This window comes from Haemorhous mexicanus, chromosome 1, assembly GCF_027477595.1.
Source record: "Haemorhous mexicanus isolate bHaeMex1 chromosome 1, bHaeMex1.pri, whole genome shotgun sequence".
Taxonomy (NCBI): Eukaryota; Metazoa; Chordata; class Aves; order Passeriformes; family Fringillidae; genus Haemorhous; species Haemorhous mexicanus.
The window spans coordinates 44,029,864-44,054,641 of record NC_082341.1 but is presented as its reverse complement, the minus strand read 5'-3'; the positions used below and the strand labels follow the sequence as shown (position 1 = coordinate 44,054,641).

The following is a 24,778-nucleotide window of genomic DNA, read 5'->3' as shown; positions in this document are numbered from 1 at the left end:
TATTTGTCCTGAGATTAAAATAAATTTGCAGTAATGCTTTTAGGAAAGATTGCTTTGGTTACCAGTAGCACCTAAAAATATGTAGCAAGAATTCATCCAAAACATACTTTACCATATCCAAACTTTCCCATCACTAGACTAGTGATTTTGTCTGTGGACACAGTTGTATAATATAGTTCAGAAATAATTTGTAAAATGCTTATCACATCTTTTATCTGTGTGTTGTGGGGAAAGTAACAATTGATGAGAATTCTGTTGCATTTCCCATATAGTAATAGACTTAGATTTTTACATTATCTTTTCATCTTTTGGTATTTTCTATTAGGAGGGAAGAGGGAAACCAAACAAAAAGAAGTGGCTTGTAATTTTTTTGTACTCATAGAGGGTAAATTATTTCTATACTAAATTATTCTGTACTAAATTATTTCTATAGATTACATGTGCTGTTGCTGCCAGCCTGAGTGCTAATGAATCTGCTCAGCAACTGTAGAAACAATTCTGTTACCCAAGAGGTGAAGTTTGTCTTGACCATGTTCCCTATTTGAGTCTGTGGCAGGAACCAGAACTAGACAAAGACTTCAGTTCCTGGCAGCTGGAAATATTCTTAGTCAGACAGCCAGAATATTTGACAAAGTCTTTGACCTTTTCAGTAACAGTGGGTCTGGGTCTATATTTACAGAACTTTATGTATGTGAGTGCACTGTGTTAGTCTAGGCAAAAGTGTTCTCATGGAACCTGAAGAGCTGTATTTAAGCAGCTGGAATTACTACAGGCTGTCTGAACATAAAAGTACAGCATCCAGTTGCACAGCCCAGTGGAGTTGTCTGGAAGAATACATGTAACACCGAAGTCTATTTAAATTACTTCTTTTTTGTTTCAAAAGCAAGGGTGTATTTTATGTTTATTTTCTAGCTGCTGAATACTGTTTTCTAGAAAGGGTTTGCTTCAGTTTTTGTTGCAGATACAAGACTGAGCCACAAGCATTTAAACCCTGTGCAACCTGGAGAGGCACTCTGGGCTGGGCAGAGTGCCTCTCCAGGTTGCACAGGGTTTAAATGCTTGGGGAAGGGACAAGGCACCTCTCCAGGTGAGAGAGAACAGGAAAGCAGCTTGTCTTTATGTGCAAGGCTGTACTTTGTGCTTCTGATTTCCTGCTTTAGTGCAGCAGATCTTTGTCAGTGAGCTCTGCAACCTGCTGTCAAGATGACCTGAAGGAATTGCCAGAAAGGATTGAGAATGAAATGAGGAATTTGATTCTTTTAAAGAAGTGAAATCTGTGCCCCTGTCACTGGGGTCTTGGCTGTGACAAGACTGCTGTGTTGAGCTGCAATGACTGCAGCCTTACCACCTGCTTTTGTTTTTTTATAACAGCTTGATGCTTTGGTATTTGTGGACATCAAACATCTCCAACTTTTTCCAAGTCCATATACTGAAAATAATGCCATTGTTAGTGCCTTACATCACATTTTGAATTAACTTTAACTTTCAATTATCTGTGTATTTCACTGTTCTACCTCTGAAGTGCTGCTTTGCATTGCAGGCATTTGAAATAGGTGTGAGTATTACCAGGCAAGACCTAAGGTTCCTGTGACTTTTTCTGCCCAGTCCCCAGAAGCTGCTGTGGAAGGGCAGTGTTGGTATTGTCACTTTATAGATAAAAAAACCATTCTCTGACCCACTTAACCTTAAAAGAAGTCTTGGAGCCACAGTAGCTGCTGTGAATCCTGGGGCAGGACAGAAGGGGGAGCATTTAAAATCAGCCTCATACCAACCCATGGTAAAACCAGTAACCTAGGATCTGAGTGCTACATGTTCTCCAGTGTTCTCTGCCCTTGTGGACACTGGTTTAAAGCCAGGGCTGAGGCAGGACAGTGAGGAACAGAAGCAGAAAGCAGCTGTTCCAGCTAGAGCCAGCTGCTCTTCTGCGCTGGGCCTTGAACATCCAGCTGTCTGTATGCCACACACAGGGGAACACAACACAAGCAAGACAAACTTGGGAGATGGACATTCAGTTGGTGCTGTTAAGAGAAATTTATTTTCTTCAGCTTTCTTCACAGGAAACATCATGAAAGTGCTTTACAGAGTTCGAATACCATTACTCTACCATGGGACAAAAGGACAACAGGGTGTGTGCACTGCACAGTTAGAAGTTGTCATATGTGGAAGCCATGATAGGTAAACCAGGGTAAAAAAAAAAGTCTATTGACAAAAATAAATATAGTTCAGGTTTTGAACTTAAGTTATGACTATTAACACAATTATATAAATATACAGGCACCATTAGGTTCCTGTGTTAACTGTGGGGGCCACACAGGGATTCTCAGATCATATTGAACTCTGCTGAAATAGTTTCTAGTGTGCTCCATAGGCTCCCAGCCAAACCGTTTCCCCAGATGGTATAATTCTTTTTTTTTTTTGCACTACACTGAGCCCACAATTATCTTAATTTCTTCACGTTAAGTCTGGTGCTAGGGCATTCTGGTACATGGTTGAAAACAAATTCAGGTGTTTTTCTTCCTTTTGATTTACAGAGAGCTCCTCTTACAATTCTTCCCTCAGTAATCTCTTAATTTAAAAACAATTAAAATGCTTTAGGCTAGATCCTGCTGTCCAGATAAGACAGTTTTGTTTAAGCTAGAGCATTACCAGTCATGCAACCCTACTCTTTTCCATAGCTGAGCTGTGTTGTACTGTGAACAGTGCTACTGCCTCCCTTTTGCTGTACTCTGTGGGAATTTGGCTCCTGCGAAGCCTTTGAGGCTCTCTAGGTTTCAGTTCTTCAAGGAGACTGCATTTACTTGCTAGGCAGTTTTGCAATGTTTGTGATATTACAGCCCTGACAAAAACAATACAGCATGATCAAAACTCAGGCATTCTTGCCTGCTGCTTTCTAAATAAGTGGTGAATAATTCAGGCCCCTGACTAAGAAATCCTTGGCATGGTAATAATGTAGAGGAACAGAGGAAGGAGGGAATACTCTATGGCAAAGAGAGGTTAAACCAAGAGATTTTTGCTGTGTTTTGAGTTCCAGGAAAAACAATGAGCAGAGCCCAGTACCTAGAAAACATTGTCATACCAGTTTCCAAAGCCTCTTTTCCTTATTCCCAATTCCCAGAGTAGAGACACAGTGCACGGTCAAAGAACTTGTCAGTCCTGAAGGTTACTGGGCAGTTAGTAAGTAACAGTACGGAGCTACAGTGGCAAGGCAGGGCTTTGGTGAGTACCAGCAGAGGTGAGGCTTCCAGCGGGGTAGGGGAGGTTAAGAAGTATTACATTCTAACAACTCTCAGACTCATTGGCTCTGTTTTCACACCCACATCCTCAAAAAGTAAAAAACTCCCAACTCCCCTTGGCCAACTTAACTTCCAGCAGCCATGACTGTTTTTTGACAGAGTACTGCTGTAATAGAACACTTAATAGATACAGATCTCTGGATGCAAAATCCAAGGTATGTTGTTCTCAACCCAGTATATCAGCATTAGTACTGGAAGGCAGCTGCTCTCTAGGATGTGGTGCTCTGATAATTGAGGTAATGCAGCTCTCAAGGGCCAGGCTGTACATCCTACCAGGCTTGAGTCTGCCCTTATGCCACATCCTTTGTATCTGTAAACATAACATATCTGGGAAATTCAGTCAGTGCTTAAAGACAACATCATTTACAGCTCCATGCTCTTTAAAGCACAAGATGATGAGAATGAAGAGATGAAACAAACCACAAAGACTAAGCCTGCCCTCCAGTGTTGCTTCATCTCAAATACTGTAATGCAGTTTCAACATCCAGTTAAATACTATTCCAGGTATAGTAGATTGAGCATGGCTGAGCTCATGTGGTTGCTGGTCAGAGACTAAGTAATAATGCATCTGCTTCATCTCTGGCACAAAGAGGAGAATTACCCAGAAATTTAAAACAAGTTTCTATGAGGCTTGTTCACTGGCACTTGATTCTGGCTGTCACACCTACATGTCAAATGATCCCAAATCTTTGATCTCAAATCAAATGTTAATGAAACTGACCTTGTGTGACAGAAATAACTCAGTTGAAACCAGTGAAGTTAAGCTCTGGGAGACCATACACATATTTTGCCTTTTTCTCAATAAATATGTTCTATTGTATCAGCCAGTTTTTATGGTTTGAATCCCTTTGCTATGGTTGTATATACTCTGAAAGATATGCAAAATAAGTGGTTTGTTTTAATTAGAAAAGGAGGCTTATGACAATACTTTAACAGGTTTCTGTAGGCAATTACTTGAAATAAAGCAGCCAGATGTTATGTGATGACTTCATTGCTGTAACTGAGCTAGAATGGAAATTCAGTACAGAAGATAGGAGACATGAAAAGGAACAGAAAACATCAGATTGAGCAAAAATTAGTAGGCGCTTGCCATGCTAGTCACTGACCAGAAGAGTGGATTATATACATGAAACTGAAAACTTCAGTACATCAAATGGCAAAAGCCAATCCCCATGGAAGTTACTGGGTTGATGGTGATTCTAGGATATTTTAAGTGAGTCTGTAAATTTGGCAAATCAGGGGCAGGTGAGTTGTCAACAGGAAAAACCAAGGCAATAAATACTGGAAAGGTTTTAAACCACTCATACATGCTCTGGTAGAAGTTGTGACATGAGTCTGAATTAGTTGTGATCTTTCAAGGGGACGATCTAGGCATCACCATGGGCAGCTTGATGAAGACATCTGCTCACTGTGTAGTTGCAGTCAAGAAAGCGAATAAGATGTTAGGCTGTATTAAAGACAGAACAATACAGAAAAATATTACAGCATCTATTTCCCTTAGAGGGGATAATGAATATTTGCTGTTTCTTCAGCACCTTAAAAAAGTGACATATTAGAAAAATAAGGCAGGAAAGTGGTAAGTGAATGGTAGAAGTAGCTACTTGGAGCTGGAAGGACAGTAAAACTATGGTAGTTTTTTTGTTAATAGGGGGATAGATGACAAACATCTTAAAAGCAATTATTCCTGTATAAGATACATACTTGGAAGTCCAAAAAATATATGGACCTTAATACCACTTGTTACCATCATCATCATAAGTATTCCAAAAAGCCCCATGTTATTCTTCAGTGCTTATCATTCAGCTAGTTAAACCTCTTTTCTGAAGCAACTGCCACAGTTTGTTGAAGTTTAACAGTAATCATTTCTGACAGAGAACTGTCACAGCTGATACACATTAACAACCGTCTTAGAGATGCTGCAATGATAAAAATGTCAGTAAGAGAAGGTAACTGCTTGGGCCTCATCTCTGTCCAGGACCCACCAGAGCTCTCATTTGTCTGTGTGCAGGCCACCATAGTGTTGTTCTCTGATTCTATTTGAAGCCCCATTGTAAAAGCTGAGCAATGAACCTTGAAATCATCAGCAAAACAAAGGCATATTTGTAAGTTACTACTGCATGTTACTTCAGCTGCAGCTAACTGATAAATCAGGAGATAATAAGTAGGATAATCACTTCTGCTGTATCTGCATTCCTTCCTCTTACCCATTCTGCTTACCCCACTCATGCCTAAGTTTTTGGTAATTTCATCCCTTTGTTTATTTCATAAAACTCCCTCCATGGCCAACTATTTCCCTTTTGTTCATTCTCTTCCTCTACAGTTTGCCTTAATACCAGATTTTACAAGTTTTGAAGATTATTCTCTATTTCCCTTGTATCTGCACGCCACTTCAACTTAGGTAAGGGAAAGAATAAAGAGCAGGAAAAAGTGTTTACACATGGAGAGAAGAAAAACACATTCCTGTGACAAAATACCCCTTAGTATTAGGAGTGAACACTTCTGGTCCACATGATTGGAAGAAACTTTAAAACAGCCACATTATAAGAAATGGCTATCAACTGTGAGCAGGATTTTATTTCAGTCATGGGGTTTACAAAATAAAGCAATATTGATTTTAATATGTTCCACATAAAAACAAAGAGCCTCATATTAATATGCCATTTGTGTTGCACAGATAATTGAATAGAGGAAATACCAGTTGAGTGCTCAGCCTGAACTTTTTCCTTACTCATACATACTAAAATAAGTCAAATTACATAATACTTAAATAGGACGTAAAATACATTCCATAGAAATAAGCCTTTGCCAAAGTAGTATTAAAATACTATAATAAAAGCTAATTTTGATAAAGATTTTTAGTCCTCTGTAGAACCTTCCATCAGCCCCAGCCCTTGACAAAGAACAGCTTTGGCCTCACAACATCCCTGTGAGGTAGGTTGTTGGTTATTTTGGTACAGCTGGGGAAACTGAGGCAGAGTGAAACTAAATTACTTGAACATAGCAGCTCAGTAGAAAACCTAGGCCACATCCCACTCTCTTGGTCCCATGCTTCCCATGCTCTTGCTAAGAAATGGACTTGGCTTTTTTTCAGTGCACACAGTTGTTTTAGATGATACTTTCCAATCCAATATTCCAGACACACTGCTTTTCCTGGTGACTCATTGGTACTGTGATATGTTTTTATTATTTGTACTCTGGCTAAGCAGAACTTCACTGAAATGAACACTGAACTTCATTAACCTTGTTGCATCAATACACACTCTTAAGCAACTGAAGATAAACCCATGATGTATGTACCATTTAGAAGTTACTTCATTCATAAAAAAAGTCTTCATAACTATTTGAAACGATGTCTCAGCCTTGAATCATGCAGAAGAGAAAAATAATTTTCTTAAATACACAATTTATTTCCTAAGAGGATTGTTGAGCCATCTTGAAATTTGTCCTCAGTTCTCTCTTTAGACAACAGGTCAGCTTCATACCAATGCAAAATCCTGTCTTCTCTGTGAACACATTCTCCCAGTCCATTGAAAGGAGGAAATAAAATGGGCTGCCTTCCCCAAGTACTGAACTTTCAAACAGTTTTGCTGATTTAAAGTCAGATGAATCTGTCACATGTGCAAGCAGTGCCTACCCACACAGCACTTGTACTATCCAACATCTGTCACTCCACTCCCTGCCTCAGGCTATGCACTTAAAGCTATCCTTTAGAAAATGGCTCTCCTAATCCCTCTCTTCTTACAGCACCTATGTTTTAGTTGCATCATTTCCACTCTCCTTAATTAATTTATTTATTAATCCTCCTTCCTGCTCTATTTCACTTCAAACAGAACATGGCAGAGCAACAGGTGATGCTTGAGAAGCCAAACTTTAGATACACAATTGCAATGACAGAACTTCAGTTCTGTTTTCTGCTGTCACTTCTTTCAACTGCTAGGGCTTGCAGGCTCTCATATTAACCTCAATACAGACAAGCTGTCTTTTTAACTTTTCCTGGAGTTTATCTGCAAATGTATGTCAGATTTCATCCCCTCTGTACATACCTAATTCATATACCTGAAGTTTGAGTACACTTACTATTTTCTTACATTGCATCATAAAAGCCCCTATTTAACATTGAAAACAAGGTGTAACATTAAAAGCTGAAAACAGGGAGAGAGAATTTGGGAATTACAGTCCAGCAACAAAACCTGGATCATGGCTGTTCATAAAGATTATATAGTACTCGAGGTGGTTTTGGTATAATTTAGCTTCTTGGGCCAATGAGGTATAAATTTCTGACCATGCCAATATTGGAGAGAATAATAGTCCTATCTCGTAAGTAAGCAACCTTATTTAAGCACATGAAGCCCTATTAATCCCTGCTCTGTTTTAGTTAGGGTATTTGAAAGAAAACCACAAGCAAGTTTAAAACTGCTCAAACAGGCAGAAACTAGAAAGGCAAAAAGCTACAACTATTGCAAAAGCTCAGATAAGCAAACTCCAAAGATGTCCAGCCCAATCAAATTTATTTTGTGTTTACTTGACCTGAACAACACTGGGGTTTCAGCCATGGTGTGGTCAAAGTTTCCAAGAGCTGACAGATGCAGTCAAATACCAAAAGCCCTATTCCCTGTGGTGTCAGGCCTCTAGCACAACTGCTACCATTAAAAATTCTACTAAGTTACTGTGGACATGACTGGTAGAGCTAGCCACAAATACAAAACTAGTAACAGGAGACAGTCACTTTTAATTGTCAATTCCTCTTGATTTTTAAATAAGATTGAACATGACACAGCTAAACTGGGACAGAAGGGCAGGGGCAAAACTAATCCTCTCCTATATTTATCATCAGCTCAAGTAAATAGAGATTCCAGATACCTACAGCAGCCATTTGGGAAGTCCAACTTTATTAAAATTACCTGATTTTTAGCATTTTAACATCCTTAAATACAGACTATCACTGAGAAACACAAATCTAAACTGTTCTTTTCCCAGTAAGCACTGAACATGTCCATGTTCTACCAGCAAACTGGTAACTTTATGGCTTTATTTTATTGTAAGCCAGAGAAAGTAAAACAGAACCTTAAAGCTGGGAATTAACAAGCAACCCACCATAAAAGCACGTCACATGTCAGGGAGTCCTTGAAGTGGCACACAACTCCATTATATGGACTGGCATAAAGAATCTCATTTCTACAACTGACAACACTTCATTTATGGAATAAGCCTTCAACAAGCATTTTGAAGGAATGAAAAGGACATTCTTAGCATGCCTTAAATGGAAGCAACAACAAACCAGGATAAAGTTGGACTTCAGAGCCTCCAAAGCATACCAAGCTTCTGCAGAGGACTGACTCAAAATTTCAGGCATACAGAGCAAATACAAGGTAGATACTGACAACTGGCATTTTGATAGCTGCTGGCAGCTATACGAAACATGAGAAACACTTCTTTTAAAACAGTTTAATGTTCTGTACTACAGAAATCTGCTGCATTTCCGATTTTTTTCCTTATGCCTCCAGAAAGAAACTGGAATGATATGCTTAAGAGAAGCCCCCAAAGGAATACCTTTAGTTATCAGTACCTGATGGGCTCCAGTGATAGCAGCCATGCAGAGGTTATGTTTTTATTCCCCATTCTTTAATTTAGCAGAGGTACTTTTAAGTGAAAAGCAAATCAAAGCTTCATTCATACTCAACTCGATCTCAAACCAGCAGTCTTCTATGGTGGGAGCAAGAAGACACTGTGCCAAGTAGCAAACTAAATTTCTATGTATAAATAAAAGTTTTATTGATATGCACTGCTATAAGCTCTGAAATAGAGCCCACCTGACCACAAGGACAACTGCCCACTCCAAGGCCTATCCCTGAAGAGATCCAAATGCTCTGTTTCCTCTGCTACTGTACAGTCATGAGCTCAAACTAAAACGTAAAGACTCACTAGACTCCAGGATCCATGTATATTTCCATTTTATTTGATTTGAAACTTTTACAGGGTTTTCTTGAACTGCCAGGATTCATGCCCAAAAACCTCAAATAAAGGTGGTGCAATGGACAGTCTAATCTACCCTTCACACAGGACACTAAAACTCTATTCATGTGCATTAGTGATCGCAATCTCTTTAAGAGCATCAGGAAAAGCATAAGACTTCACATCTCTACCCACCAAGTGACATGTCCATTTACCATGAATTCCACAGAAATTGTGACAACACTTTTGCTGGCAACAATGGATTTTCAAGGAAGGTACATGGCTCAGAGTCCAAGGTATTAGTATCAGTCTTTCAGTGGGGTTTTGTTTCCAAATGAAGTCTCCAACTTTAGGAATAGTCTCTTGAGCCCTCTCTTTAATAGCAGCTTCTAGCAGAATTTTTATGGACAGTTAACTCTGCAAGGGCAAGGCCAGTTTTAGTCTGTGCTCAAAAGAACCAGGTGAAATCCCAGCCCCACTGAAGTCAACAGCAAAATCTGCATTGACCTCAGAGAAGTAAATTTAAAGCAAGTCAGCAGTTAGTCAAAGGGAACCCAACTGGGTGATTCCTGAACTATCCTTATCTTCTGCACATACACAGTACTCTGACACATGTAAGCAAGCTTTGTTTTGTTCCCCTGTTTTTCTTGCCATTGGCAACTCTTATGGATGTTGGGTCTATTTTTTGGCATTTACTCTGAGAAACCTCAACACTGGAGCACACCACTATTGTACTTCACTTTGCTTCTGATGTAAAAATTCAGAGAAGAGAAAAAACAGTTACAGCAGAACACTTCTGGTACTTGACAGGTTTGGTTCACTGAAACAGTTACAGGCAATGTCCTATATTCCTCGTGTACCAGTGCCATTTTGCCTACTTCCACTAAATTAAGTAACTTTAAGAAGTCACTGCCTTCCATCATTACTAAACTTTCTGACTGTGAATAAATACCATTTATGAGTTAATCTTGGAGGACTGCTGCCTCAGACAGCTGCATGCTTCACAGAAGTAGCCAAACAAATCAGGCTTACCAGCTTTAGTTATCTCTCGGTATACTAAGTTATTCTGTTTATCAAGTAAGCACGACTCCTCAATAAACAAATAACTGTTTTTGATAGAAGACAGTTTTTATCTAGTATCGCTACTGCCACATGTCTCATTATTAAAGGACAAATTCTGAAGACTGTAGTTGGAGTCTAGACACCTCTGTGTCAAATCAAAACTCCAAGTCTTAGTGCTTTATGGTGAGAAAGACAAACTTCATGACAAAAACCAAAATAAACCCCTATTTCACTACATTTTACCATTATTTAAATATACTGCAAATCGATTATCAGAAACAAGGCAGGCATTTCTTTTGTGGATAATAGAAAAAAAAGATATTTAGACAACTTAGAAAATGGCTAATGCAAACAAACCATTCAAACCCATCATTCCTCAAATCTGATACTGAATCAGTTTTAATTTGTTTTGCAGTTACTTCCGTACAGCACTCTAGAAAGGTAAACAAACTACAGCTCTGTTGTACTTGGACAGCATGAGTGGTATGGGACGCTCCAGAAGTCTCTAGTAGGCTATGGCTACACGTGACAGGATTCCTCAGAAGGGGAACGAACAGGTTTGTCATTAAGGTCACTTAAATCTCTGTTATAGCAAATTGGAACCAAATGGCTGACTTCTGCAGGATTTCTGACAGGAATCCAGTAGAGCTGGTTTCAAGTTTCAGATGGCCACTAAAACAGCTGTAACCTTCTCTTCCAGAAGTTGTGATCCACATGGTGTCCACAATGAGTGCATCAAGTCTGAGGTAGTCAACCTTTACGAAGGCTCAGTATCTGAACATAAAAAGATTTTGAAATGACCACTGGCTGTAGGTATCTTTCTGAGCAATTAAAGCACACTGATGACTCTTGTTCAATCATTAACATTAATTTGCCCCATATCCAATGGAGAAGTTGCAACATATTATGCTTCCATAGTGCAGGAGAACCAATCACTTATGTCAAAGCAGTCTGCACTTGCTGCAGTAGATCCAGCAGAAATAAGTTGGCACGTTCATCATAGCTGTTAGCTGTAGTTTAGTTACCTTAGTAGAAGGGTTATCAAAAAAGAATTCCTTAATTGTAATGTGTGTGCAGCTCTACTGATCCCCAAGCACAGCATACTGGTTGTCTAGCTGAAGTTTAAGTGCCTGGTTTTTTGAGACCTCATCCCTACCTCTAGTTTTGTATTTTACTACTTCAAAGCTCTTCTCCATTTCTTTATCCCTATGGGAAAATAAATGTAATCAGTAAATATCTTGTCACTAACTTGTGAATTGTGAATTTCCAGTCCATTTCCACCCCTTCCCAACAAAAACATTACTAACACAGAACAAAAACTAAGATATAGAGTTTAACAGAACACCTAAACATTCCCAAGCAAATCTTTTAAAAACCTTATCTCCAAAATTAGCTCATCACCCAGTACAGCTTACATTAACACTCCCAAAGTAAATTTAAATTTAAGTAAATTAATTTAAATTTAAAAAAAAATTGAGATTATTTATTTAAGTATCTGACAGCAAATTTAACCTATTTATGAAAAATAGGTTCTAGAAAGAAGTAATTTTCTAGAATGCTAATTCAGAATTTCATCTTGGCTCAATGTGCACCATTCAAATCACAAAGCATCAATAATAGCATGTCTCCTTTACTACACAAAAAAAAAATACCCAGAGGAAACAAAGCTTCTCCTAAGCTGTATTAAGCAAGGGGGGGAAAAAAACCCAATATCAAAAAAGCACCCCAAATCCCCCAGGTGAATTAGGTATTGGCCTAGCCATCTCTTCTACTGGGAATAATGTTATAGAAAGATCAGGATTGAAAGATAGGGTGAGACCAAAGTCTTCAGCACCACATAATACAAAACACTTCAGCAAAATTAGGGGAGTTCGTCTCTGTAAATCACAGCTCAGACAGCAAGTGTATTGATTTGTAGTGATACTGCACTCCTCCAGCTAAACCACTTCCACATCTCTAACAAGAAGGCTGCAAGCTCAGACTTCTACATCTGCTAAAGGAAGTAACACAAAGCTTCACCATGCCTAGTCTAATGTCAGAGGGAAGCAGATGCTGTCAGTACCAGAAATATTCAGTGAAATCCTTCAGCTGTCAAAGAACACAACTGGCAGTCTTGTTTGGCTATCTCACTGTGCTATGAAAGTTATTTCACAGAAACAGAGTTGGACAATACATTTATCACCCCTTAGTTACTTCTTTCCTCTGTGGAAAGATTCAGGCTTAAGCACTAGGACAAAATAAGAACCTAGAGAAGGCAGTTAGAGATCTCCTGGGGTATCAGTGGAATGCACTTACTTTCGACTGTCTACGAGCTTGGCAGTGGACTGCAGTGAGGGGAACTGTGTGTCACTGTAGATCTCTGGTGGTCCTTGCTGTGCTCTCCGTGGCCGCCCGCCTTCCCTGGCACCTGGCGGCCGGTACACGCCACCAGTCTGCACCGGTTCTGGAGTTTCTGTAACTAGGAAAAACAACAAGATTCACACATGAGAACAAGTCTGCATTCATAGCTGAAAAGAACCCAAAACAACCAACACACAAACAAAACTCCACAAAGAAGAAATGAAAAGAATCTTACAAGTATGTTTTTCTATCTTTTAAGTTTTGGAAGCAAGTTTTAGACAAGGCAGGAAATCAGGTGTCCCCTAACTTAACCTAAACTCAGTAAAACTGAAACGTGGCTCCAGAATATTGTCTCTCAAAGTTTAGGGAATCCAAACTACTAAGGAAGACTTCATGTTTCTCGTTAGCAATTTATTAGCAACAATTTGAACACATTTAAAACATATCTAAACACATATTTATAAATAATAAATTTTGCAATGTCATGTTCCCAACATTTTAAGAACTGATTTGAAAAATGTGCTACTAATGACCACAATAGATCAGATACTGGCTGAACATCCACTGAAGTGTTAAAGCAGCATTTTCAGATCAACAGAAATGCATCCAACAGGTATTTTATAGACTACAAAACAGAGGGATGTCCTGCAAATACAGACTGCTTCCCCCCATTTTGAATTTGGAAATAAAAAAACCCTCCCACATGTGTTTTAAAGTATTTGACAGACACTTAAATTCAATTCTGTTCCTCAGATCCCTTGACACAAAGATTTCCTTGATGGCTGGCATACCAAAACAGCCATTAACTCATTAAAGGGTGCCTGAACCAGGAGTTGCTCCTTAAGCTCTACCCACTGAGCAGCTTAATTTAACCTGATGCACTTCTGATTGGAAAAAACACAACAAGTCTGAGTTTAATTTACCGACTGGTTCAACAACAGGGGCTGGTGCAGGAGCTGACTTGTTCCAAGGACCAGATGATCTGTCTACACTACCACCACTACCAGTCTCTTCCCAGCTGTCACCAGGTTCTTCTCTTTTTTCACTTTCATCATCTTCTTTTTCACTGTAAGAGAAAAATGATCAGTAGCACCCTACAAACAGAGGTTTAAGATTTGCCAGAGATTACACAATCCCCATAAAACAAGATTTCATGGCTGCCATGCTGAAGATACTAAATTAAACCAGACTATGTTAGCCCTGTACTCACTGTACTAGCAATTCCATCTTAACAATTTTTGGCATGATGCTACATAACTTGGCAACTGAAAAGGAAATAAGCTCCTAAAAGAATAATAAAAAAAAGATTCAACTTGAACAAAGTGATCAAAGAAATTGGCATCTTATTTTGAGCAGAAAGGCTTTTTTCTCACTAACACAGACATGCATTTGGAAGGGATGACAAGATAAAGCAGGAAAGGTCTACAACTCCAGCTTCCATAAAATGCTTTAGTCAAGAGGAAGAAATAGTGGAGTAGTGCTGAAAGAAAGCAAGTCCTGAGCTCACATTTCCTATAACCACAACCACCTAAGAAACACCCTTATATGTATGGGTAATATAGAATCCATGAATAAACTCAGATGTCTTTTCTTAAAGCAAGCAAAAAAAAAAAAAAAAAAAAGAAAAAAAGAGCACAAAACAGAAAAATGTAATTTTTTTCAAAAACAGACCCAATGCAAAAGCTTGGCTGTATTTTATTTAGACTATTTTATTTTGCACAGATGTAGTCAGACACACAAAATAATTTGCTGGCCAAAGTTACTACAGAAAGCTGCGTGGTAAAGTAGGACAGAGGTGGAGGGTGAGGCTGTTGAAAAGAATCAAGACACTGATCTCAACAGTAGCAACGTGTGAATTCAGAGGTTTGTAATACACCAAATCCTACTAATCATGATCTGTGTAAGCTTTCTGTTAAGTAATGGTCAGAGAACAGAAAAAAAATGCCTGTAAATGGCCTTTCACTGTTCATCCTAACAACCATAGTAAGGTGGCCCAAGGGCCTAAACACCTTATTTTAAATTACAGAAGCACTGCCTATAGACTTAACTACAACAGAGCAAGCACAGGGAGCATCCCATCCTCAGACACTCTGTATCTTTGTTTCATCAAAGATACCTCCAGAGATGGATAATTTATAACCATAGTGGGTTTTTCTTCCATTTACTTCTCCACTCTTCCCTTCAATCCACTAACTGAATGGTTACAAAATCCTGTGGCATAAACCTCCACATGCCTGAAAATCTGCCACAGTATGAAAAGTATTTGGAATGCTGGCCTTTGTCTGGAAAACCAAAGTAGAGGCTTTTCAGTCAAACAGCACCAGCAGTCAGTGAAGCTGCAGCTCACTGGTTGTCTAATCAGACATGTGATTATCCACTGACACTTCAGTGCCACGGACAGCTTGTGGGACCAATTCATGCAAATGGCCCAAAGGACTAGTTAACTGAAAGGAGTGGGGGAAATGCTATGATCCAAAAGAGTAAATAATTCCAGAGATGTCAGACCTGCTCAAACAGTGAAGAAAGCATCTATTGCACTGGTTACAGGTAAGCTGATTTTAAGATGACATTACTTTGAACATCAACACCTGGACAATGACAATTATCTGACATTCTCAGTCTACAACTGAGGTCATAAAAACTCTTTTTCTGACCTGATGAAAAGTTTTTGGTTTTTTTTTTTTTTTTTTTTTGTTTTGTTTTTTTTTTAACCAGGACAGACAAAAGCAGACTTACTTTCCACCAAACAGGAAAAGTCTAATGAAAAAAACAAACAAGGAATCATGGACTAGATTCATCAATCCTGTGGGATTTTATCATGGGACACTACTTTTACCAACTGTATTTTCAGTTTTTTGAAATTCAAGTGCAATGGTTCAGGAATTTGCTCCCAACTGAAGATGCTGAGTAGACTGAGTCAGATACCCTTACAGCAGTCAAATGATTCAGTGGGAATTACTATCCTGCACTACTCCTAGGAATTCCTACTTGACTATCCTTATGGAGCAGAATGTTAAGCATTAAAAAAAAAAAAAAAAATAAAATAAAATACTGAGTCCCAAACAAAACAGATAGCTTTGTTGAGTATGAACAGAGTATGAACAAAGATTCAGAAAATAAAGAGAATATTGGCAGAGACTAGTCAAAGTTAAATTACCGAGTAACAAACTTGTGTACTATCAGAAACATATCAAACCTCTCTTTAACTGAACTCCATGAAAGCAGCTCTGTAGAAAAAAACCCATTGTTTTTAGACATTGGTAAGGATTATACTGAAGAAAAAAAAAAAAAAAAAGAAAAAGTAGTACCTTATTTGCATGGACTGAACTCTAAGACCACTATAATCAATTTCTTCCTTTTGTTCAAACTCCTTCCAATCATCCTCTTCCTGTAAGAAGAGAAAAATATAAGTTGTTGCTTTCTCTATAAGCAAAGTAGAAAAGAAGAACATAACTATGATAACACAAAAAACCCCGAAACCTGGAACTGTACCTTCACCCAAAGGGTGAAGGTACAGTTCCAGGAAAAACCAAACTGTGTGCCCCACTGTGTGCCCCAAACTGTGTGCCAAGAGGGGAAAGGACTGCACGCCCTCATCCCCTAAATCACTGTGTGTCACCTGGGATGCACCTGAGAGGTGACTTTAACTCACTAGAACAGCTAAGGAATGCCCCAGCAAGAAGTTACTCAAGCAAAGAAAACCACATCACCTCAGCAAAAACACATCAGGAAATCAAGCAACAACACAGTATGGAACACGACCCTGCAGTCATGACCAGGGCAATACAAGAGCAAGACCTCTCCCTTTCACTAACAGCGGGCTTTTACAACAGCTTGAATGCACACAAAGCTTTAAATTCACTTTTCTATCACCTATTTTATGAGCCAAACAAAAAAGAACATTTGGAATAGCTTATAGTGGATTTATGACAAAGATAAATAATGGTACATTTGACTTTTTCACATTCACAACCACATTTACAGCCTTGTTTCCTAAGCAGTGTTTTCGTAACAGTAGAAAGGTCAGCATCAAAACCACAGCAATCTTAGTACACAAAATGTATGTATCTTTCAAGAGAGCCACTTGAGGGTTTTAAAATGGGAATTTGTTTGGGGAAAGAGGGACTTGCCTAAGTGGAGGCAATTTTGTCCTTCTGTGTCACCAGGAGATTCTGGGATTATTAAGGCAGACAAAAATGGACCAGAACAGACAAGAAGTCCTCCCATGTTTCCAGTCCCAGCTTTAAGACACAGACAGCCTAATTAGTAGTTTACCTAATTCTTACACTCTATGTGAAATGCAGTTGCATTCCTCCAAACGGGAGGACCTTGTGAGCAAGGTCTGCCAAAGGTACAGCCCCCTTTCAACGGAACAGCTGAGAATAAAGCTGCTTTTAGAGCCCTGTGATGGGATCTCCTAGACAGTCAATCTCCAAAAGTAAAAACTTTGACCTGCTTTAGAGTAACAGCAGAAGTAGGAAGTGACCTCATGTTAACTGCACTGTCTGCTGCAGATTCAGTCTTCTGGAAGAGCAGCAGTCAACAGTTCTAAAATCTTTTTGATTTCTTAAATCCCCATCTCCATGGAAACATTAGTTTCCAAGCTAACATACCTTTCACATTTAATGACTTTTGTTTCTAATCCAAGTACCAGCTTCAGTCAAAGCCAGATATTTTGCAAGCAAGTGAGCAGAGGAGCAGCTGAAAGATTAGCACTGACCTTGATCTACTTAGAAAGCTACTGCAGGTGTCAAGCTCCCCAGGTGAAACAACAACAGGAAACAGGAGAGTATTTCTTAAAATTAATTTTGAAATATACAGCATTAGAGCTCTGGTATCAATCTAGCACAAGATAACATCCTTAAATCACTGATCCTCTATGTAAGCATGAAGGAAGCAAGATACCTAACTTCCAAAAACCCTTTCACAAGCCATCTTTTTATACTCAGAGTATAATGTTATAAGGATAAAGATTCAATTCATAGCAGTAAGACAGGGAACACATCCTCAGATTACTATGTGCTGAAGCCTCCAAAGGAAAACAATACCAAGAGACAATAAAACCAAACCAGAAATAGAGATAAAAAGTGCAAGTAATTTTTTAGGTCCTATCTGTCTGGTCTACAGCACACAAATATATAACAAAGGTACTGCACGTGTCAAGCTCCACAATTAAAAAAACAACAGGCAGCAGCAGAGTATTTCTTAAAATTCGTTTAAAAATACAAAGCATTAGAGCTCTCATAATTACTTTTGGTTTAAATTCCATTACTTCAGTGCTGATATTGTTGACAGGAAGAACAAGGGCGGAGGAAGAAACAGCTACTAACTCAACTACGGACACTTAAGCTTCTCCTGCATTCTTATCGTTTCACTGTATTACGCTAACAAAAAAAAAAACCAAAAAACCAAAAAAAAACCCTACTGGCAGCAAAACCCTGCCTGGCAACGAGGCACAGAGCTCGGCGGACTCTGGTGGAATCTTATCGCCAAGGTCCACATGCCACGCTGCACAGCCCCAGGTGGCACCTGACACCAACCTCCGGTTCTGGCCGCAACACCCAGTAACCTGGGAGGGAGTGCCGGGCTGAGCTGCAGAGCGGGAAGGGGCCCAGCTTTCTCGCCTCCCCCAGCGCAAGGACCGCCGACGAAGGCTCCCCCCACCCCGCCAGCAGCAAGAGGCGGCAGCGACTGCCCGGCGGCCCCGGGGCGGGGCCGGGAGCGCCGCCAGCCCCGCACGGCCCCGGGCGCCGCATGGCCGGGCGGCGGCGGCGCCCCCTGCCGGCAGGAACCCGCGGCCTCCCCGTCCGCACCTTGCTCGCCGCCTTGGCCGAGGAGCCGCCGGCGGCGCTGGAGGCGGCGGCTGCTCCGGAGCCGCCGCCCTCAGTCGGTCGCGGGGTCCCCGCGGCCGCGCCCGCCGCGTTGGGGCCGGCGTTGGAAGCACTAGACGCGGCAGCGGCGGCGGCGGCACTTCGGCTGCTCTTCTCCTTCCGCTTCTTCTTGTCCCGCTTGGCGAAGAAGTCGTCCAGGCTCCGCTCCTCGGTCTCCGCCATGGCGGCGGCGGGTGGGGAAAGGAGGGCGGCGGCGGCCCGGGCTAAGAGGTGAGCGGCGCGGCCTTCCCGCTGCTCGGCGAGCGCGGCCGCCCGACTGAGGCTGCTGCGGCGGCGGCTGCTGCCCGGGCCCGCCCGGCGGCCCGCGCACCCCACGCCTGACGCGGCCCGCTGGGAGCGGAGGGGCTGAGGAGAGACGGGGCGGGGCCGCGCCCCTGACCGCGCACGCGCTGCCACGCCGCGGCCAATGAGCGCCGCCGGCCGCTCGGGGGTGTCTCCAGAAAGGCCCGAAAGGCGCTGACGTTGCGGCGCGTGAGGATGCGCGCGGCGGGCGTGGGGAGGGCGCTGGCGAAGCGGCCGCGGATTGGCCGAGCCGGGCGGGACGGCGCGTGCGCGCTCAGGGCCCGGGCTCGCGCCCCCCCCCTCCCGCCCCGCCCTTCCGCGTCCGGGCAGCGCTGGGACCCCGTGAGGGCGGGACGGACACGGCCGGCACCGGCCGTGAGGGCCACTCCACGGGAGGAGTGCGGCCAGCAGGGCAAGAGAGGTGATCCTGCCCCTGTGCTCAGCCCTAGTGAGGCCTCATGTAGAGTCCCGTGTCCAGTTCTGGGTTCATCAGGACGAGCCAATGGAGAGGGTGCAGTGGAGTGCCGCAAAGATGATGGGGGGACTGGAGCATCTCTTTATGAGGGCAGGAGAGACTGCAGGACCTGGGCCCGTTCAATCTAAAGACACAGTGCGGGGGGTGTCTAATAAATTTACATAAATGTCTCCAAGGCAGGTACCAAGAGTTCTGGGCTCTCTTTCATATAGCCCAGCAACAGGACAAGAAGCAATGGCCGTAAGCTAAATCACGAGAAATTTCACCTTAGCGTGAAGAAGAACTTCTTTGTATTGAGGATGGTGGAGCACTGAAAGAGGCTGCCTGGGGAGGGTGTGGGGTCTCCCTCTCTGGAGACATTCAAACCCCTCCTGCATGCGTTCCTATGTCACCTCCTCTAGGTCACCCTGCCTTGGCAGCAGGGGCCCTTCCAACCCTAACAATTCTGTGATTGAGACCAGCATAGCTCCTCTGGAAGCCCTTGGCTGCTTCCCGCTTTTGGTGCAGGCTCTTTCTGTCAGGACCGTTCCCAGGAGGCTGCAAGAGCTGTTGGAGCAGCCCCAGTCCTCAGCTGGTCCCTCAGGCTCAGGGCCAGCCCAGCTCCCCCCAGCCCTTGAGGAAAGGTGACATTCATTCCCAGCATGGACTGCAGGGACAGAGGCACTGCCTCCCACATCCAGCAAGGGCTGTGAACTTAACACTGTCATTGCACAGGATGCAAGGAAGTCATTCAGCTTTCATCTTGGGTCTGTGTGGTTAAGTGAGTAAGTCTTGAAACACCACTCTGTCTAGGCTGTCTGGATGTGTTGGCCTGAGTTTCCTAGCTGCTTTTCTGACTGGCATTGAGGCCTAGGGAATATATGCGGGAAAACAAGCTTTGTGGCTGGTGTCTGCAGATTGTTACCTCTCCCTTCAGGTACTGTAGTGACCTTAAACTCTGGGAAAAAACATGGGTGTTTAAAAAGTTCACCGTGGCTTCAAAACACGTCAAAAGCTTTGAGGCAGGACATTTGGAAAAACATCCTCAGCCTGTCATGACTCATAAATAATTACATGAAAGACTGTTTCCAATCACTTAGTTGTTTCATCAGCCATTTAAAGGAGATAGAAGTTCCTACTGAGGAAGTGTGAGCCCAAATGAAAATTACCCATCAAATAAGTATTGATTTGTGTTACAAATATATAAACATAGGCATGTTTGTATTCTGGAGTTTTTTAGTATAATTCTGTGCATGTCATATTTTCACTTGAAATAATTATGTATGTGTGTATTAGCATACAAATTAAAAGGTTTTCCACCCTTTGGAGATTGTCAGTCTCAACTTATGTCCATGACAGTGCTGTTACTTAGTGTGTTCCATCCATAGTTCTCAGGTTGTTTGAAAAAACAGGCATGGTGCCATTGACGTTGCAGAAAGAGGTTAAATACACAATGTCTTCATGAAGTGTTTTGTCGCTGTGAGTAACTGAGTCACTGTAGTCAAGCATTCTGCCTTTGGGAAATGTGTTACAATCCTCTTTTTATGCATCACCCAATGTCCTCCTTGTATTTTTACTACCTGTGTACTTAAGAGGATTTGAGCCTGCATAGAGCAGGCCCTAGATAGCTAAAAGTTGCAAGCGCAACAATTCATTTGGTAACACCAAGAATGTCACGTGATCAGTGACACTTTCCATTTATGATAGGAATCATTACTGAAGTAGGGAGCAAATTTGGTAGCAAAATCTCATTTTCCTGTGCCTCCTGGGTACTCCCTTCTTACTGTCCCCTTCAGCTGATGGAAGGTCATGGGGAAGGTGTGACAGGGAACAGCTGGGTGTGGCAGAGTGTTTGACATTCCGGTTGTCAAAGGCCACATTCCCTTGTGTTTGTGCTTCTTTATTTCCTGGGAAGCCAACATACCTCCAGCACTGCTCCATGCTGGGACTTGCAGGCTCAGCACTGGTAATACCATCAACTAAGCAGACAGTTTGTGTCCCTCGGCTTTTGTGTTAGATAATGTACTAAGCACAGTGCTGTGTCTGATTCTAAACCAATCATTTCTTGAATTGATAAAGTATTTTCATTGTATTATTATGGAGAGCCCCATTATCAGGCTGGAGAATGTGAACCTGATGCCTTTTTGCAGCTTTTAGCATCTGCGTCACTTGTCTCTTGCAAACAGAGTACTGTAAGGCTGGAATGCCCAGCTCTGGATTAGAAACTTAATACCTGTCAGGAGCAGCCCACCAAGAAACATTTCAGCTGTTAAATCTGGAACAGACTCAGCAGAAATCATGGAAAATAGCAGCAATGTTTTTTGCCTCGGAAGGCTTAGATCCTGATTTAAAGACATGTCTCAGTGCTTTAAAGGAAGCATTAGTTATGCAGTTATGCTTGGATTTACTTCCCACTTCTAGTTTTAATTTTATGTAAAGTTGTGAAAATGTGCTGATGCATGGCATTTGTATTTCTGTGATAATACATTGCTTCAGCTTTTACCATTGAGATTCTTATTGTGTAAAAATTTAGATGCAGGAAAAAGGTAATTTTTGTGTTTTTCTTTTCCTTTCTCAAATTCAACATCCCTCAATACTTGCACCAGACACTTGGCTGAAGAATGGCTTGCAGGCATGGACTTGCAGAAGTGATGCTTGTAATGCAAGGAATATATCCAGAATGCCACATTGCTGTGCTGGGAGTATGAGCTCGGCTCATGGCTCCCTGCTGCACTGCGCGTCATTGACCTGTGTGACCTGCCTTTGGCAAGACACAGCGCTCCAAGTGCCTCTGCTCTGGTACACATTTACCCCCAGGACTCCAAGGACTTTGTCTCTCTCTCTCCTCATACAGTGGTGCTTGCCTGCCTCTTCTCCATTCTGGAGCTATGGCAAGTCCTGCCATGATGCTGCTCCCTGTGCATCTTGGTGCATTTTATAAAAGTTATTTTCCACCACTGCATGTGGGGAAAGTGGTGCAGCTGCCGCTGTTCACTTGGAGAAACTAAAGGAAGGAAAGTTGGAGTGAGTTGTGGGTGATGCAAGAGTTAGGAGCAGACTTCCATTTCCAGTCTCCCAGTGTTTCATCTCCCTTTGTACCCAATTATCTCCATTCTGTGACATGAAGGTGACAGCACTGCGAACTGCATTGACATTTGCGGAGCACAAGCAGAAGAACATTCGGTAACTCCTGGGCAGATGCTTGCTCAAGGAAATTGGAGAAGGTGCCCTTAGGTGCAGAGCAGCTTGCAGAAGTGTTCTGGTGGAGTCCTTCTCACATCACGGGCTCACTTCTCTTTAGGAGCTTAGCCTTCCTCTTAGCTCTGAGTTTGGTGTAGTTTTAGACCTCTACAACCAGGAGGGAGAAGTTTTATCATGCTCATTTCTCCACCACTGATTACCATTTGAATGCGGGCATTGGTGCCAGCAGTGCGTGGTGGTTTGTTAAACTGTTAAATTTTAGACAATGCCAGAGTGAAAGTGACCTTAAAAATAATCTTTTAACCACAGAATCAGTATAATAGCTTTTATACTACAATAGAAACAGTAGAATGATAGACTAGAATACACATTTCTAGCTGGTGTGCTCTGTTGCTGCTCAGTGTGAAATCTTAAATGAGGCAGGGGCTCACATAGAGCTGGCACCCTCTCCTTCTCCCAAGGATACAGCAGTGTGGGGTTCAGGCTGTGGTGCAGAAGCTGTGCCTGGCTGGGAGGAGTATAAAGGACACATCTGGTTTAAGAGCACAGCTCAGCTGACCTAGTGACTAGCTGTCACCAAGGGGGTGGCTGTGTTTTACAGTCTGGACTAGTTCCTCTCCCCCTCCCATACCTGTGCTGTCATTGGTACTGGTCTGTCCCTGCAGTGGCCAGATTCAGAAAACCAAGTGTCAGGAAAGTTTTCCAGCATTTTGCAGGTCTAATTTGCTGCTGATTTTGAATCTTGACCTGTCTCCTGAGACATCAGACAGGTGTTGGTGCTAACACGAGATGATACAATGATAATGCATAGCACATGAGGAGGAGCAGAGGTGTCTTTTTGTGTAGCAGCTGGCTGTTAGATTGTATTATCTGTGCTCTCTAACTGCATCCTGCATCCTTGTTCATAACAGCAAATGCCACAAATTCCTTCACAGGAATATAGGTGTGAGCGATACTGCTGCAGTGGGAGATAATAAAAATCTGTTTTCTGGTGCTGATTTTCTATGGAAAACCAGTTGGAAACGTGTTCATGTGTATTTAATAAAGCAACTGCTAGACTAAAGGATAAATATAAAGCTAAATCAGTTTATGAACCTTAGTGCTTACAAATAGTTGTGAAAGCCTTTATTCTTTCATATTCTCAATATCCCATCTCACACAGTGAAGACTGTCAGTGCTTATACAGCATTCAGGCAGCCTGGAGGGGCTGCATAGCCAGTTAGGGACTCACAGGAGTCTCTGTAAAAGTGCAGAGAGATTTCCTCACAAGAGCTTTAGCACTTAATATGAAAACACTTTGATTTAGAGGGACCAGATGTGCTACATTTGACTTCTGATGGGCTATTCAGAAAAATAATCTTTTCTGTGGTTTTTGGTCTTTTTTAGGAATAGAGAGAAAAGCTGCTGAAAATTCATTATTTATGCTTAGATGCTTCCTCCTTTTCCAGACACCTCTCAGTGATGAAATACCTTGATGATTTTGAAAGAAAATGTTTCCATTCCAATGAATAAGCATCTTAGTTTTAATCTAATTTAATTTTTATGGAGTATAATGGATCATGGCATTTTATGTCACCATACTGCACATGCAATACAACGAGGTTGTCAATGTTTAATATATAAAAGAAAGTCAAAAGTGAAAGATGGAGAAATCTTTTTCCTCATGATGCCATCAAAATACAGGAAATGGCCTAAGGTCAGGCATCAGGATGATGCTGTGTGGATTCCTTTTCAAAAGAAGTGTGGCCAACCTTCCTTGGAGGGATGTGAATTTTAAGAAAGAGCAACCATATAAAAACAAGTATTAAAATATATCAATATATTAAAAAGTATAAAATTTTCACAAACTGATATCCTGGCTTGGACTTTCAGTATACAGTAAAAGGAGGTAACCTGGATGCAGGCAGAACTGCTGTTGCTCTCCTGCACCTTCACCTTCTCCAGAAGTTTTGTCTAGACTTAAAAATGTGTTTGTAAGGTGCTGTAGGGATGCTTAGATTAATGATTCTGCTGGTTTACGTGTTGCAAAATTAATCATGTTGAGTTAACAGTGCACTTAAATGTCTTCGGCATTATTTGAATTAGATTTCACACTACTGAGCTGATGGTCTTGTGACACAACAGAACATTCATCATTCCCGTGTGGGTGCTGTGTGCACAGTGGAGGGATAGCTCAGTCTTGATATATTTGTACTGTGAAAAGAAAGAGTTGACTTGGTGGGAAATGGAGAGCTGATATTCTTAATACAACCTCCTCCAGCTATCGTGAAAAATACTGGAAAGAAATAAAAAATCAAACAAAA

The 24,778-nt window shown here is 41.6% G+C and overlaps 1 protein-coding gene and 1 long non-coding RNA gene across 6 annotated transcripts; one reads left to right on the top strand and one right to left on the bottom strand.

Moving 5' to 3' along the window:
* Nucleotides 1–2,012: 2,012 nt before the first annotated feature.
* On the bottom strand, nucleotides 2,013–18,887 carry CDV3 (CDV3 homolog). 5 transcript variants are annotated; one of them, XM_059847745.1, is made up of 5 exons: nucleotides 18,461–18,871; nucleotides 15,956–16,035; nucleotides 13,571–13,713; nucleotides 12,603–12,765; nucleotides 2,013–4,740 (listed from the first exon to the last, which is right to left on the bottom strand). In XM_059847745.1, the coding sequence occupies exons 1-5, from the start codon at nucleotides 18,698–18,700 to the stop codon at nucleotides 4,716–4,718; spliced, it is 651 nt and encodes a 216-aa protein (XP_059703728.1). In that variant the 5' UTR covers nucleotides 18,701–18,871; the 3' UTR covers nucleotides 2,013–4,715. The 5 variants fall into 5 exon arrangements, with proteins under 5 accessions (XP_059703728.1, XP_059703737.1, XP_059703747.1 ...); XM_059847754.1 differs by lacking the exon at nucleotides 2,013–4,740 and adding an exon at nucleotides 5,846–11,081 and having other exon boundaries at nucleotides 18,461–18,862; XM_059847764.1 differs by lacking the exon at nucleotides 2,013–4,740 and adding an exon at nucleotides 11,088–11,332 and having other exon boundaries at nucleotides 18,461–18,870.
* A 53-nt stretch (nucleotides 18,888–18,940) lies between these two features.
* On the top strand, nucleotides 18,941–24,778 carry LOC132328001 (uncharacterized). The gene is made up of 2 exons (XR_009486668.1): nucleotides 18,941–20,211; nucleotides 21,895–24,778. It is a non-coding gene; the product is annotated as an uncharacterized LOC132328001 (long non-coding RNA).

Coding starts and splice junctions, on each gene's coding strand:
- CDV3 (XM_059847732.1), bottom strand. CDS start 18,700: ATGGCGGAGACCGAGGAGCGGAGCCTGGACGACTTCTTCGCCAAGCGG. Junction 16,036..18,460: donor CGGCCAAGGCGGCGAGCAAG/GTGCGGACGGGG, acceptor CTCTTCTTACAG/GAAGAGGATGATTGGAAGGA. Junction 13,714..15,955: donor GTTCAGTCCATGCAAATAAG/GTACTACTTTTT, acceptor TTTCTCTTACAG/TGAAAAAGAAGATGATGAAA.